The sequence below is a fragment of the Ornithorhynchus anatinus genome, chromosome 12 (genome assembly GCF_004115215.2).
Source record: "Ornithorhynchus anatinus isolate Pmale09 chromosome 12, mOrnAna1.pri.v4, whole genome shotgun sequence".
Taxonomy (NCBI): domain Eukaryota; kingdom Metazoa; phylum Chordata; class Mammalia; order Monotremata; family Ornithorhynchidae; genus Ornithorhynchus; species Ornithorhynchus anatinus.
The window spans coordinates 29499288-29516801 of NC_041739.1; the positions used below are offsets into that span (position 1 = coordinate 29499288).

The 17514-nt window shown below is 43.9% G+C and overlaps 1 protein-coding gene across 1 annotated transcript in view; it reads right to left on the minus strand.

Annotated features, from left to right (window-relative positions):
• The window catches only part of GRID2 (glutamate ionotropic receptor delta type subunit 2), an 873695-nt gene that overhangs the window by 162642 nt on the left and 693539 nt on the right, over nucleotides 1-17514 (minus strand). Inside the window, 1 exon segment of the mRNA XM_029076869.1 lies at nucleotides 708-905. Within this exon segment, the coding sequence (XP_028932702.1) occupies nucleotides 708-905 (198 nt within the window).

Consider the following 17514-nt stretch of genomic DNA (forward strand, 5'->3'; position numbering starts at 1 on the left):
AAACACATCGTCCTGGTTTGCTCTGTTTCCAGAAAGGGCTTGAGGTCAGGAATTTGTTTCAACTTGTAGGATCACAGGGTAAAGAGGAACAGGTTACTGTCACCCTTCCTCACCTAAACAGGGACCCAATTGCCCTTGCTCTGTAAGAACATGGCAGGCCCAGAAGAACCCATGTCCCAGGAGACCCAGAGAGGAGAGCTCCGTCCCTAGATGCCAGCCACTGAGGGTCAGACCCACTTTGCGCTAATCTCCTTCTCCCCCATCAATTTTGATAGGCTCTAGTGGGAGACTCACTGGCCAACTCCAAATTCCTGATCATTGGCCACCGTCCACCCCTCACTGAGAGCACTAAAGGACATGGGAGGCAGGACCTGTGCTGTGTCTGCATTGGTTGATCTACATGAGGGACACAGGGAGCCAAGTGAAGAGGGAGGGCAAAGGGAGGGTGAAAGGGTCGAGAGAAGCAGTGAGCTGGTCCTATCTGCTGGGAGCTCTCACTTGGCTCTTTCTAAATGCTGACCTCAGAAAAAGAGTTCATTATCCTCTAGACTGTAAGCTTGCTGTGGACAGGGAATGTGTCCATTTATTTATTGTATTGCACTATCCCAAGCACTTAGTACAGTTCTCTGCCCATAGTTAACGCTCAGTAAATACAACTGACTCGTTTTCCCTCTGTCCCTCAACCCAGCTGATGGTGGCCACCTTACCTTAAATACCAGTTCTCCAACGATGCCGTTCCATGTCCCGTCCTCTTGGGGACTCCCATACTTGTGATCTGGCGCAACGTAAATCTCATACTTGAAGCCCAGGTAGTTGGACAAGGCATCCAGGACGTCAATGGAGAAACCCTGGTATTTCTTCGGCTTCCCCAACACATTCTCCGAAACCATCACAAATGGCTCTTCCTGTATGGAAAAGAAGGGAAATGTCTTTAATTTCCATAAGTCTCCTCTACACTGTGGGTAAAAAGGGCGGAGAGCAAGATGTGTAGACTACACTGCCAACCCAGTCTCAAAATCACCATAAAACATGGCCTAATGGAAAGTACACGGGCCTGGGAGTCAGGAGACCTTGGTTCCCGATCCAATCTCTACCTCTTGCCTTCTGGGTGACCATGGCCAAGTCACTTATCTTCTCTGTACCTCAATTTCTTCATCTGTAAAACTGGGATTTAATACATGTTCTCCCTCGTATATGGACTGGGCCCCATCCGAAATAGGAATTATGTCTGAATTATCTTGTGTCTGCCCCGTAACTTAGTACAGTGCTAGGCACATAATCATCCCTTAACAAATACCACCATTATTATTATTATTACTATTATTGGGCTCGGTCTTGGTGGATGGGGTGGGGGGGAGGTCATCATTTCTAAACCAGAATTTCTTAAAAGCAAATGCCACTCTGTTACTTTATAATTTAGAACCTCAGATGCAAGGAATAGGGATACTGCAAAGGTTGAAAGTCTAGTCCAGTGGAGTTCCCCACCATCACTCACCACTTCCTTGCCCTATGGCCAACTATCCTACATTGGGTTCCCTCATAACTCCGCTGGTCAGTTCCAACACCCAAGCCCAAAGCAGTACCTTGGGAGCCACTGAGAGGGCTCCTGGTCATCTGGCAGGGGACTAAAATTTGGGAAGCCTGGTGCAAGTTGGGCCTTCATTTACCTCCTCTGCGTACTAGTAATAATAGTAGTATTAGCAGAGAAGCAGCGTGGCTCAGTGGAAGGGACACAGGCTGGGAAGTAAGAGGTGATGGGTTCAACTCCCAGCTCTGCTGCTTGTCAGCTGTGTGACTTTGGGCAAGTCACTTAACTTCTCTGTGCCTCAGTTCCCTCATCTGTAAAATGGGCATTAAGACTGTGAGCCCCACGTGGGACAACCTGATCACCTTGTATCCTCCCCAGCGCTTAGAACAGTGCTTTGCACACAGTAAGCACTTAACAAATGCCATTATTATTATTATTATTATTAGAGGTAGTACAAATAGTAGGAGCATTTACTGTGCACCTCACTTGGTGTGGTAAACTGTTCTAGGAGCTTGGGAAGAACAGAATTAAGAAGTGACATGTTCCCTCTGTGGGGCCACATCAATCAATCAATCAGCAGTATTTATTGATCTCTTAATGTGTGCAGAGTCCTCTTCTAAGTGCTCGGGAGGGTACAGTACAGTAGCTAGACACAATCTCTGTCCACAACGACCTTTCAAACTCTTCCCTGGCCAGCACTTTGTTCCCTCTCTGAATGGGTCCTTTCTATTTCAAGTCTCTTGTGTCTGGATTTTGCCTGGATTCCTAGCCTGGTCACAGCTCCACCCTTGCTCTCAAAATCCTGGTCAGGGCAGGGTCATAAGGTCTTGTCTTTTTCTGACAGTGCTTTCTTAACTGACATGCCATTGAAGAGCAGACCTCCATGTTTTTCTACAGTTATGTGATTTCTGCTAGGGCACGGGTCTTGGGTAAGGTGAAGCAGTGTAATCCAGTCTTTTCCAGAGAAAGAACACCTGATAATTAGGATGCTTATTTCACGCTTATAATATGCCGAGCACTATACTAGGCACTGGGGTAGATACAAGTTAATCAGGTCAGACACAATCTTTGTCTCACATTGGGTTCACAGTCAAAGTAGGAGGGGGTTAACGGGACTGAGATTAAGTCACATCAAACCTGCCTGACTGGAAAATGGCAACCGATGGCATGTGACGATTTACTGGTCGTTCAGGTGACAGTCTCAAAGCCAAAGCTAGAGTCGCTGAGGAAAATAAACGTTTCACTGCCAGCTGCGGTTTATCAATCCAAGGGCATCTCGAGGCTCCACTGAATGGCCTGCAGAAAAGGCACTTGAGGAGTTGATTTCCAGACTAGAAGGGATTTATTCAAATCACTCCTCAGGTTATGATATAATAGCTTCTCCTAGTGCTGAATTTGTATTCAGCTCCTAAAAAAATGTTTCTGCTAATTGGCTGGTTAATTTATGTCTGTACAAACCTTTCAGTATTCAGAGTTAATTCCATCTTTTCACTAAACTTTGGTATATTGTTAATTAGGAAAAAAAGGACAAGAGACAGACAAGATGCTGCTTCCCAGCCCCTGTTGTGGAGAAAGTTAGTTGGAGGGTCTGATGTGTGCAGCTTTCTGAATGTCAACAGGGTGAAAGGGAATGTTCTTATACGGTTCAATTCAACACGCTATGCTCCAAAGACATTCTGGGAGACAAAAATATTTCTGATGGTTTTACAAATTAACTGTTGGTTGAAATGAGTGGTGTCAACTCTAAGCGCCCTGGGATGTGGGGTCTGCTTAGTGTTTACGATAGAAGGCCCCAGCCCCTGATGGTTTGTACCAAATGGTCACTATTCCCTGGAGAGCCTGGAACATTCCATTTCCTTTCTCGCAGTAGTGATCCCATCATTCTTTAGTGTTAGAAATGTAAAGAACAGTAAGAAGGGCCCATATATTGGACAGGTTAGCATCATCCATGACTCATTTCTCTTATTCAAAGCACATTTGGTTAATGCCAACTGCTCTGGAGAGGGTAATCAGAAAAGCTGCCATTAAAAATTTCTCTCCCCCACTTCAAAACCTTATTGAAGGCACATCTCCTCTAAGAAGCCTTCCCTAAGCCCTCCTCTCCTCCCATTCCCTTCTGCGCTGCTTTTACTTGCTCCTTCCTTCATTCCTCCTCCCATCCCCAGAGCAAATATGTATATATCTGTAATTTATTTATTTACTGTCTTTATTTATATTAATGTCTCCCCCTCTGGATTTCAAGCTTGTTTTTGGCAGGAATGTGTCTGTTCGTTGTTATATTGCACTCTCCCAAGTACTTAGTACAGTACTTTGCACATAGTAAGCGCTCAATTAAATACAATTGAATGAATGAATGAATGGTAAGGCTCTGGTAAAGAGGTATTGCAGTAAGCATAAAACCAGGAAGGCAGTGTGTTACCCATGTCCAAATGGTATTAATGTGGGAAGAGGTTCTTATCCTCTGCACATAGTAAGTGCTCAACAAATACAACTGCATTGAATTATCCTGTTTCTCTTTAATTTGTGTAAATCTTTCAGAAACACCATGGCCCAATGGAGGAGCTCTAATCCTGCTCTGCCACTTGCTTTCTGTGTGACCTTGGGAAACTCACTTAACCCCTCTGTGCCTCAGTTTCCTCAACTATAAAATGGGGATTAAATCCTACTCCCTCCTACTTAAACTGAGAGCCATGGTGAACAGGGAATGTGTCTGACCTGATTACTTATTTTACCCCAGTGCTTAGTACAGTACTTGGCACATAATAAACACCTAACGAATACCAGAATTATTGTTGCTTACGGGAATTCAGGGGTATTATTACCGTGAGAAGCTTGCAAATCCCTAAAATAATGGAATTAGTTGATACAGTTGCCACTGTTGGGACAAGAATGAGAAAAAACATTTTTTTCTCTAGAAATCAAGAGAGAGTTGTTGAGGGAATGTGTGTTTGTGTGTGTGTGTGTGTCTGTGTGTAAGTGTGCATGCATATCTACAATTGATGCCTGCTCTCTGATGTATAGTTTCTGTTGCTTATACTGCTCCAGTTCTAGCTTTACACTCCACATGCAGTATGGGTGATCAAGGTGAGATGAAAACCACCAATCCTTGGCACAGAAAACACACTGAATGCACACAGACTCTGCTAATAGAAATAATAATAATAATAACGTTGGTATTTGTTAAGCACTTACTATGTGCAGAGCACTGTTCTAAATGCTGGGGTGGATACAGGGTAATCAGGTTGTCCCACGTGAGGCTCACAGTCTTAATCCCCATTTTACAGATGAGGGAACTGAGGCACAGAGAAGTTAAGTGACTTGCCCACAGTCACACAGCTGACAAGTGGCAGAGCCGGGATTCGAACCTATGACCTCTAACTCCCAAGCCCGGGCTCTTTTCACTGGTCCATGCTACTTCTCTAGAAATCCCTGGAGGATATCATTTTTGCTTAATAAAACTATGATTTCTAACAGGACAATGAGAATAAAATAATACTTCATAAAAAAGGGGAAGAAAACTGTAGTCATTAAAACTAATGCATCCTCATGCTTATTTGACCAAAGCAAACCTTGTTTAATACACTAGAAGCAGGGGTCTGATTTCTCTCCAACGATGTGAACCCAGGTCTCTAACCTTAGAACGCAGTCTCTTTTGGTTGGAAATCTCAGTGGGATCAGGAACACTAGGAAATCCATCCAGGATACCAGCTCCCTCCACACTGTTAGGCAAGAAACATTTATTTTCCATTCACTGAACTCACAATCATATGGTTTAAGGAGGATCAAGAGCCCCTTCTTCCCTGAGTTGGTTTCCCTGTCTTTGACTCTTCGACTGATGATTAGAATCTCTCGAGTGGCTGGGAAGCAGAAAGAGCAGGAGGGAGGTGCAATGAATCAGCTGTGCTATTTAAGTGCAATTTTGGTTGCTGTTTGGTAAAAGGGAGTGTTGACGGTATTGTCTACAATGAAGCGCCTGGATTACGCAGATTCCATTTACTCAAAACTATCACTACTCTGCATTTAAATTCATCATTTGAGTTTTGTCTTTATTTACTAGAGGAGTACTATTTAATGTGTAGTAATAAAGCAGGGCTCAGTGCAGAGGGAGCCTCCTTAACCTATCCTATACTGCCTGCCGGAGAAAATATTTCTTTCTGCTAATTGGCACATTTGCTATCTCCATGCAAAGGCTATCTTGGACGATTGATCCCTGGTGGAGAATATGTTTACAGTGCTTAAATTCTTCCCAAGAGTATGCAGTGGGGTGTTTGCATAAACTCCCTGTTAATCTGATTAGCGCACCACCTCAGCTTCCCCCTTCAGTGAGCAATCTCTTGATGATGTCTGTTGATGTCTGTTCCTCAGGCATAAGCTTTTCCTGGGAGTCCTGGCAGGGACTAACACACCACCTTCTCCCTCTGACTAGCAGCAGTAGCCGTGGTATTACAAGAGAGGCTATTGTGTACAATGCTCTATACTTAGTTTTTGGGAGACAAAACCGAAACACTGGACATGATCACTGCCTACAAGTAGTTTACACTCTGAGGAGATAGATATAGGAATACTGACCATGTATATACACACACCAGTAGTGAGGGGGGACATAAATGAATAATAACTGCATGAGAGCAAGAGGCAGCTGAAAGATTGCTAAGAATCAAGGTACTGATAGGTTTGGGGGAATGGTTTGCTGGGGGAGGTGGGATTTTTAGGTAGGCTTTGAAATGAGGTGGATATTTTTAATGAGGTGTATATCTCCTTGATCCTATCTATTTTGATGATGTTGTCTTGTTTTGTTTTGTTCTGTTTTGCTTTGCTGTCTGGCTCCCCGGTTTAGATTGTGAGCCTGTCACTGGGCAGGAATGGTCTCTATCTGTTGCCGGATTGTACAGTCCAAGCGCTTAGTACAGTGCTCTGCACATTGTAAGCGCTCAATAAATACTATTGAATGAATGAATGAAACTGGGGCGGGTTGAGGTCTGGTAGAAATGAGAGAGGACACTCCCGGGCCCGGGGGACAACATAATGACCAGGGATAGAGACCGGCAAGGTGAGAGTAAGGTGCAAGAAATGAGCTTGGGAGAAGTGAAAAGTGTAAGCAGGGGAGTAGCAATTGAGGAGAGTCAGTATATAAGATGGAGAGAAATATTGGCCTTAAAGCCAATGGTAGGGAGACTTTGAAAAGAAGCAAGGTAAGGAGATGGGCAAACATTGGAGGGCTCTGGGGAAACGAGAGATGCATGCTGGCTGACGTTTCAGGATGATGATCTGAGTACGCATGGCAAAGGAGAATGGCTGGAGGCAGGGAGACCGGTGAGGAGTCTGATATAATATTTCAATGGTAAGCAGCATGGCTTAGTTGGAAGAGCATGGGCCTGGGAGTCAGGGGACCTGTGTTCTAAATCTGGCTGTTCCACTTACCTGCTGTGTGACCTTGGGCAAGTCACTTACCTTCTCTGGGTCTCAGTTCCCTAATCTGAAACAAAGGGGTTCAAAACCTGTTCTCCCTCCTAATAGACTGTGAGCCCCATGTGGAACCTGATGATCTTGTACCTACTCCAGCCCTTAGTAGTGCTTGGCATATAGTAAGCACTTAACAAACACACTAATTAAGTGCTTGAAGCAGGGGAGTAACTGTATGAGTGGAGAGGAAGAGGGGGAGTCTGTAAGATGTCTTGGAGGGAAGATAATTTGGAGGAAAGACATCGACAGGTATTGGCAGTAGATTGAATGTAAGAGCAGAATGACAGTGAGGAGCTGAAGATGATACCAAGGTTGTGTGGTTCAGGAGGAGGTGGTGTCAGTGGAGATGGGGAACTGAGGATTCGGGAAAACTGAGGATTCCGTTTTGGACACATTTAGTGTGACATGTCTGTGGGTCACCGTGTAACAGTGAGGCTGAGTTGACTACAGTTTCAGAGGAGATTATCCCCTTAGCTCATCAGATCAATCTTTTCTGTGTGGGCTGTTGGATTACAAAACTTTCATCCTATGCAGCAGTGAGACCTGAATTTTCCAGTTTCTCAAGAGGTACCATCAACATTAGGTGGCAGAACAGTATCAGCGACAATGAAGCCTTGGAATGCCAAGAGCTCACTAGCAACGACGGCACTGCGATGAGATTCTCTGAAAGACAATGAGATTTCCTCTTTCCCCTCAGTAACTGAGACAAAATGCTGCTCTCTCTCCAGTATGTCTTGTCAAAATCTGCAGCATAGGGAAACGGGAGGTTGAGTCAAAAAATCATCCCAGGTCTCAGCACAGTGCGAGGTACAAAGCTGCAGTTAAGTGTGGATAACCAATCCAAGTATTTATTGATCCTTTGCTGTGTGCAGAGTACTAAGCATTTGGGAGAGTAAAATAGAGTTGAAGACACAATCCCTGTCCTCGTGGAGCCTACAGGAATAATAAGAATGGAGCCCAGGATGAGGAGGGAAAAGAGGCAACCGCCAGCCACTATTCGTGCTGGTAACATTTTTTTCACAGGCAGCTGGAGGGGTCCCAGGTGGGATTCCTACACTTCACCAGTTGAGTCATATTGCTTTTTTGGGGTAAGTAGGTGGGGCTCAACACTAACTCAAATAATAATAGTAATGATAATAATGATAGTGGTATTTGTTAAGCACATCTCATGTGCAAGCAGTGAATTGGTACTGGAGAAGATATGATAACTAAAGTCAGTTACAGTGCCGTATCCCTCCCGTGGAGGGGAGAACAGGTATTTAATCTCCACAGAGAAGTTAACTAGTTCAAGGAGCCGAGAAAGAATAGGAAAACCATAAACCAAATTTGAGCAATTTTTCCACAGGTATTTGACCTGGTGTTCTTAATTGGGGAGCATATTTATCTGGCCCTTGGCATTGTAACTGTTCAGTGGCTGCGTCTGAATAAGGAATCAGTTTGGTCCTTTTTCTCCAAAGATTTCAGCCAGTCACCCAGCCCCCAAAGGTTCATTTTCTGGAGTATTTTATCGACTTCAGACCAGGGGACCATGCTTGGCTCACAACATAGTAGCTTGTTATTTTTAATTGAACAGTAAAGTACATTGCTCCACGTTGGAATCGATGGGTAAAATTTAATTGAAACATTTAATTTTCTCATTACAGAAATCTGCCCACCAGCAATGGTTTAAAAAACCCAAAAGATTGAAATCTACTGAAATATGATAGTAAAATAGCAATCTGATTCAAGCCCATGAAAGCTGGGGAGATGAAAGGGAAGCCTGTTAGCTTCCCCTTCTTACCCTTCAGGTAGATGCTGTTAGACTTTAGAACACCAAGGACCTTGAGACCTAGTGAAATCATTTGCTCATTCCTAAGCACAAGGGCTTCTTCCTTTTCAGATTTAAGCAATTATGATAAAGTTGTCTAGGAAAGACATCTTCAAATAATCACATTCAGGCCACACCTGACTATTACTGATTGGTTAGGGGAGGAAGGGTGGCTTCCCTAAAAGTCATTTCCTTTAGGTGCCATTCCTAGAATAGGTCCCCGCTGCACATGTCAGTCATACCTTCAGCTCAGCTTCAGTGCTCACATGGATATTGGATTATTTACTCCTCTTATTTATATTTTGCTTTTGGTGCTTGCTACCACTTCTAGCTATGCTACCTACCACTCTTCTTTTCATTGTATTTATACTATTTAAATTTAATGGTCTTTCCCAATAGAACATAAAGTTCCTCAAGGGCAGGAGAGAGGTCTTTTAATTTTAATAGCTATTTCCAAAGTCCAGACAACAGAACTTCTCATCTTCCCTCCTAAATCATTCCTCCTTCTTCTAACTTTTCCCAATTCGGTAGATAGCGCTACTGTCCTCCCTTGTCTCAGAAATCTGCATTCTTGGTGTCAGCCTTGACTAAATCAATTAATCAGTCATATTTATTGAGGCCTTACTGTGTTCAGGGCACTCTTCAAACCACTTGGGAAAGTTACAACAATATAACAGACAGATACTCTGCACACAAAAAGCTTACAGTCTAGACTCTACCTGGTCTTCAACTCTCCTATTTAGTCTACCATCAATTCTGCTGGTCCTTTCTGTTCCAAATCTCCTAGACCGGCGCCTTCTTCTCCAATCCAACAGCATGCTCTAGTCATACTGTGGTTAGACTACTGTATCAGCCACCTTCCTGACCTCCCTGACTCCAGCCTCTTCTCTTTCTCCAATCAATACTTCACACTGCCACATGGATCATCTTATATCACCATTTGGCACACATCTCTCTGCTCCTCAAAATTCTATATTGGTTTTCCATTTCCATCTGCATCGAGCAAAGACTCCTCAGCTCCAGGTTTTTCCACCAACACACCCCATCGCTCATATTTTCTCTCTTCCCCAGTTCACTTTCTTGGCTCCTCCCAAGGTAACCTTCTAATTTCAACCTCACTTTCAACTCTCCTGCCTCCATCCCCTCACTCCATCCCCTGGCCTGGAACTCCTCCCACCCCACAAATGTGACAAACCCGCAGCTCTCTTTATATTCAATATTAAAGGCCCTCCTAAAATTCCATCTCTTCCAAGAAGCCTTCCCTGATTGCCTCCCAACACTCTAAGCTATATGAAACCAATAGCCAATTCTAGCATATATATATCTCTCTCCAACTTTGGCAGTTAGAAATATGCCTACTCAATGCACATTACATAATTATTCTGATTAATCTAGTTGGTACTACTTTAATGTTTGTCCCCTCATTAGAATGCAAGTGCCCTGTGGGCAGGGAATATGTTACTTCCTCAAGTTTTATTCTCCCTTGATCATAGGACAGTACATCACACCAGGTGGGCGCTCAGTAGATACCATTAGATTCCCCCGATTAGACTGTGAGCCGTCACTGGGCAGGGATTGTCTCTATCTGTTGCCGAATTGTACATTCCAAGCACTAAATACAGTGCTTAGCACATAGTAAGTGCTCAGTAAATACTATTGAATGAATGAATGAATGAATGAATGAACCATTACTACTGCTGCCCACAGAAACTATTCCCTCCCTCCCTAGAAGCAGAGCAGTAGAATTGCAGCGATGCAGTAGCAGTGCTGCGGGAGAGAGAAGCTGTAAAAGTGCGCGTTTGAGGGGTGTCGGCTGGTATGCTGAGTAAACACTAGGTCGTGGTCCTCCAGTCAATCAGTCAATCGTATTTATTGAGTGCTTACTGTGTGCACAGCATTGTACTAAGTCCTCCAGGTGTTCCCACATCTCCTGAGGTGGTCAACTTTGCCTTCACTCACTACTATCACCCACAAATACATGGTCCACTACTAACTCTAGGGGTTTTTTTAATGGTATTTGTTAATGCAGGCACTGTACTAAGCACTGGGGTAGACACAAGCGAGTCAGGTTGGACACATTTCAGGTCCCACATGGGGCTCACAGCATCAATCCTCATTTTACAGATGAACTGAGGCACAATGAAATTAAATGACTTTCCCAAGGTCACACACCAGACACGTGGCAGAGCAGGAATTAGAATCCATATCCCTCTGACTCCCAGACCCATGCTCCATCCACTAGGCTACCCTGTTGCCCAGTGGTCTTTAAGACAACTCATCAGATATAGAGCTTTTGAAAAATTTTCATATTTTACTTCCCTACACACTCTCTAGGACTTTTTCAGATGCTGGTGGGGTGCCATTTCAATTCTATTTATTGATAATGATGCTACTGATGCTTGTTTACTTGTTTTGATGCCAGACTCTCCCCTTCTAGACTGTGACCCCTTTGTGGGCAGGGATTGTCTCTATTTGTTGCTGAACTGTACTTTCCAAGCACTAGGTACAGTGCTCTGCACACAGTAAACGCTCAATAAATACGATTGAATGAATGAATGCCATTTTATCAATCAGTGGTATTCATTTTTAAAATGGAATTTGTTAGGCCCTTACACTGTGCTAAAGTGCTTCAAACACTCTGTGCAGAGCAGTGTACTAAGCACTTGGGAGACTACATTTCAATAGAGGTAGTAGACCCTATCTCTGCCCACAAGGAGCTGGTTTCTTAAGATCTCATTTATAATATTTTAGAATTAATTGGCGCCTGAGACTTTTATAAGCACCAGCAATCAGGATAGTGGTGATTCTGCCAGGTTTAACAATAATAATAATAATAATTGTGGTATTTGTTAAGTGCTTCCTATGTGCCAGGTACTGAACTAGGGACTGGGATAGATACAAGATAATCAGTCTGGGAACAGTTCCTGTTCCGTATGGCGCTCAAAGGTTAAGTTAGAGAGAGGTTTGGGGTATGTTTCAATCCCATGAGCTCCAGGCTCAAATTCCTTGGGGCAGCTCAATGGGATTGAATGAATTCTTCTAAAAAGGAGATTGCAGTTCAGAACATAATTTCCTATACCTGATAGGAATCCTTATATGCTGGAAAAGTCTGAAAAGGAGACTTGATATTCTTAGTATTAAGTTTAAAAGCTCAAGGTCACCAAAACTTGATCTGTTTCATACCTGAAGAAAAGATAAATTTTAAGTGGGAAACTCAAATTCCAAAAGCATAACTGTGGCCATCGGATTGCAGTAGCTAGGTAAAAGCCAATATGCTATTATTTTCATTTTCAGAGTTTACAAATGATTCTGCCAATATCTTTCTCAACTGTTACAGACAGGTGGCAAATCCATTTTTCAAATGTAGCTTCTGTAACTGAACTCTGAAATGTTTATTCATTGTTCCGTCCTGCAGGCTGGGTTTCAACTTATTCGAGGAAATGCAGTATCCTACTCAGAAGCTTCAGCAGGTTGGACGTGCTTAGGGAAACTTCTTGAGTGATAGTTTCCACCTCAAGGTCCAGGGTAACAGAAGAGACTTTCCCATGACCCACATCATCCTGTCATGTGCCACTGCAAGTTCCGCCGATTGATTGCAAGCTTCTTGAGAACAGGGATCGTGTCTACCAACTCTAGTGTCGCTTCCCAGAAACTTAGTATAGTCTTCTGCACATAGTAAATGCTCAGCAAATATTGCTCATTGACTGATGTGCCAATCCTTTAGCCTGCAATGAAACGAGCACATGGATCTGTGATGCAATGCAGAGATCCAGGAGAGACTCTTCAATAAGTAACAAAAGTGCTTCCTTCCTGCTCTCCTCTCTTTAGAACCAACACGCTGGTCAGAAGAAAGAAGCAGAGTAGGGTCTGGGAAGGTGAGGAATACAATCTGATGCTGACAACTTACCCTGTGAACCCTGGGTGGGACAGGGACTGTGTCCAATTTGATTAACTTGCATCCACCCTAATGCTTAACAAGTACCATTATCATTATAATTGACTAAGGAGAAATATTAGGAGATGACAATCAACATTTCCCTCTGATTAGCTCTCAAGCAACAAGATTTCAACTTGGGTGATTTTTTTTTTTTTTTACTTTTTGAAATTGTGGTCCATTCAAACACTAAAAGGACATCTTGCTAATTACTCTCTCACTGGATACTCTTCTCCCTTGGCACCATCACTGTTAAAAACAACTTCACACCCAGGGAAGGCTAAACATTTGGGTCTCCTGAGAGTTCTGGGGAAAGACTTTCTAATCCACAGACTCCTGGCCATCTGGGAATGGGCTGAAGCCTGGCCCTTCTTCTCAGGATGCCTCATTAATCTCTCAAGGTCACGCAACACCAATATGCATATCCCTATACTTTACCCTTTTCCTTATCTGTAATTTATTTTAAAGACTGCCTCCCCGGCTAGATCATAAGATCCTGGTGGGCAGGGATCATGTCTACTAACTACATTGTTTGTCACTCTCCCAAGGGCTTAGAACAGTGCTTTGCACGCAGTAAGTACTCACTATATATCGCTGATTGATTGACAAGAGATCCTTGAGATGGTTATCTGAACTGTGCCTCAAAAATGTCCTTATCTGTACTTAAAGAGAGAACGTGCCTCGGTTCAGTTCTCAGAGTCATAAAATTAATTCCATGTTTTTGTATTTTATGTAGAAAATCCAGGCCTCTCTGACTCTATCTTCCCCAGGTGAGTGATGAGACTGTTCTTTAGCCAACTTACCCCAAGAGGGAAGTTGTTCTCAAAGTCATTGAATGACAAATTGAAAAAAATTACTTGGGTTTTACAGTCAAGGACTAGAGCATCAGGAAATGCAACCCCTCTTCCACTGACTCTGATTAAATTATTTTTCCTTCAGCTAAAAGACTCTTTTTATTTTTTTGAATGGTATTGGTTAAGTGCTTTCTATTTGCCAGGCTTCCTTTGTGCCAGGACTATACTAAGTGCTGGAGAAGATACAAGATAATTGGGTTGGACAAAGTCCATGTCCCACACGGGGCTCACAGTCTTAATCCCAAATTTACAGATGAGGTAAATGAGGCACAGAGAAGTTAAGTGACTTACTGAAGGTCACACAATAGACAACTGACTGAACCAGCATTAGAACCCAAGTCATCTAACTCCCAGTCCCATGCTTTTTTGGCTAGACCACGCTGCTTCTCAATCCCTTCATAAGACTGTGAGTTAGGAGGCCCAGGTTCAAGACTATGCTCCACCACTGTGTTACCTTGATCATCACTTAACCTCTCTTTGTGCCTTAGTTTCCTCATATATAAAAATGGAGACAAATTCTCTGCTCCTTTTCTGTCTCCCTCCTTCTTAGATTGTGAGTCCCATGTGGGGTAGGGATTGTGCCTGATCTGATTAAATTGTATCTACCCAACGGTGATCTAGTGGAAAGAGTGAAGGCCTGGAAGTCGGAGGACCGGGGTTCTAATCCTGGCTCTGCCAATTGCTTTCTGTGTGACTTTGGGCAAGTCACTTCACTTTTTTGCACCTCACTTCCTCCACTATAAAATGGGGATTCAATCCTAACTCCTCCTACTTAGCTACTTAGAGTGTGAGCCCCACGTGGGACAAGGATTATGTCTAACCTGACAAAATTTTTATCTACCCCCCCACCCCCCTGCACTTAAACAGTGCTTGACACAGAGTAAGTGCTTAACAAATACCATGGCTTAACTGCCATTATTACTATCACTACTACAAGGTCCACCCAAAGGAGTAGCTAATGTTTCAGGACAAAAGTTTCAGAGCCTGCATTAACCCCTTTAAGAATCGGAAAAGTTACCACATTCTAGACTGTGCCCTAAAATCAATCATATTTATTGAGTACCTACTGTGGGCTCTTGGGAGAGTACAACACAACAATATAATAGACACATTCCCTGCCCACAACGAACTTAACAGTCTAGCTGCTTATTTAACTCCATTCACATTCCAAATAGGAACTAGAAATTAGGAAAACAAACATTCTAGTTGTTGGAAGTTAAATCCAAGAGAAGAGCAAAATCTTGAGCATCGGTTGCCTCTCCCCCACCTAACTTTTCTTCCCCTAAATTCCCTAAAGGTCCCTTGATCTCAATTCTCCTGCCTCTGACACGGATTAAGTCTTGCCCTCTGTCTGGAATAGTCTTCCCTTTCTATACAACCAAACCACACCCTTCCCTTGCTTCAAAGTCCTCCTAAAATGCCTTCTCCTCCAGGAAGCCTTCCATAACGATTCCCCATCTTTCTACTTCTGCTGCCCCTTTGTCATCTCAAATTTATCTGTTGATGTGTTCTCAATTTATTCATCCTCTGTGTTTATTATTTATGCCTACTCTGTCACTCTTAGCTACTGAATATTTATCAAGTTCCTTGAGGGCAAAGACCCCATCTTTCACTTCTTCCCTGTTTCCTGAGTGAATAGTGCAGCGTTCTGCCTCCAGAAGATGTTTGGTCAGTGCTGGAGATATGAATCTTGCCTTTATTTCAATTTCCAGTGCAGCCAAAAACCCTCCCTTTTGCTCTCCGTAACTTCTGCATTCTTCAGCGCATATTTTCCACGGTAGTGGAGAAACTAGTTTATCCAAACGCCTGCCTACCTGGGTCTTTTAATTCATATCCCTAGTCCTTCCCTGATTCTTCTGTCTGGTTGTTTTTCACTCATTCCACTTTCGTGTTTGGCTTCTGGTTTGTTATTGTAATTTGAATGCTCCTGTTTCTTGCTTTCCCTGGGGACGTAATTTCAGTTTCTTCTTTGAGCAACTCCATGATACAGATACAATTTCCAACTCAGTCTACAATTTAGTGACTAGGACTTTTGCATCTGCTTTCTTTTCCCAGAATCTCTCCCAAAGACTGATGTTCCTCTCGGTCCCTCTGGGGCCCCGCCAACAGCTGAAGTCTGTGCGGGCTGCCACTGGTCGGTAGTTCCGGTGACCCTGAAGGCATTAGAAGTGCTTGGGTACGGTATATATGCATCGACTTGGGGCCCACACACATAACTTTAAACACCAGTCCCAGCAGTAGGAATTAAACAAGTTCCCACAAAGGGAATTGCTTCACCTGCTGATTTGTCTTAATGATAACAATAGCATTTGTTAAGTGCTACCATGTGCCAGGCACTGTACTAAGTACTGGGGTGGATACAAGCAAATTGGGATGGACACAGTCCCTGTCCCACATGGGGTTCAAAGTCTTAATCCTCATTTGACAGATGAGGTAACTGAGGCACAGAAAAGTGAAGTGATTTGCCCAAGGTCAAAGAGCAGACAAGTAGCAGACCTGGGACTAGAACCCAGGTCCCTCTGACTCCCAGGCCCCCGTCTCAGACTTCTCAGGCTCCCGTCTTCCTCGTCAATCTCACACCTTCCTATCTGGCCCTTCCCAGGTAACTTCCCTGGATCACCGAGCACATTGCCATCAATCTCCTGGTCAGGCTGGTTCTTCTCCCATTGTCTACTGTGGAAAAAGCCTACTTGCACCTCTTGGCTTCAGCATCGGATCGTCCTGGGGTGGCATCGGCCATACGGTGGGTCTCCGTCACTACCCATGAGGGAGGGTCTGTGGTAGGGAATGTGGAGATCCACTGGGCAGCTCTGGACCCAGGTGGGGGCCAAATGGTGGAAGCAGGACCACTTTTGTTCAGCCCTTGTCCACAGACAGACCACACAGTGGAACGTCCAGAAGCTGAAGAAATGGAAGCAATAGGACAGAGGAGGGATGGCCATTCAGAAAGCCTGAGAGACACGATGAGCACACGGAGGGTCCCTTCCCTAGGCCCCTCCAGACAGTCTCCCCATGGGCTACCAACCTAATTCACAGAAGCGTCTGATCTGGGTTTGAAAACATGAGTTTAGATCTTGCTGCAGGGCCTCTTTCCCACTTGTATTGGCTAGAGTCGGGTGAATCTGCTACACTGAGCCTCCCAGAGTTGGAAAATTAGATTAAACCAACACTCCAAGAGTCATGTACAGTCAGGCTTCACTGAGCCCCCTACAGCCCTGCCGTTTTAGGACAAAACACATCCCAGGGCCAAGCCCAATCTAACCTCCTAGAAGCACACAAAGCTTGCTATACTCAGAGCCACACACATTTCGAGTCCAACATCTCTGAGTCTCCCGGAGCCACACAGAGTCTGACTACACTGACTCTCCAGGCTCTTTGACAAGGACAGGCAGTATGTTTTCTCCCTCCATGAGAGCTATGCTGGGGAGCGTGAGGACTCGCAGAACCCTAATATTTCACTGTGATCAAGAAGGGCTCCAGGCCAGAGTCATTCATTCGTTCATTCAATCGTATTTATTGAACGCTTACTTATTGCAGAGCACTGTACTAAGCACTTGGGAGAGTGCAATACAACACTAAACAGACACATTCCCTGCCCACAACGAGCTTACAGTCTTGGTGGGGAGACAGATATGAATGTAAATAAATTACAGACATGCCTGGGGCCTTCCCTAGGTGCTCATCAGATAGGAGAGTGGGGTGAATTTTCCTCTCTCCACCTTGCTTCCCAACAGACAGGGTCAGGCCTTTTTTTTTTTCAATAGTATTTGTTAAGCACTATGTCCCAGGCACTGTACTAAGGCCTGGGGTATATACAAAATAATCAGATTAGACACAGTCCCTGTCCTTTTAGGTCTCACACTCTTAATCTCCATTTTACAGATGAGGTAAATGAGACCCAGGGAAGTTAGGTGACTTGCTCAAGGTC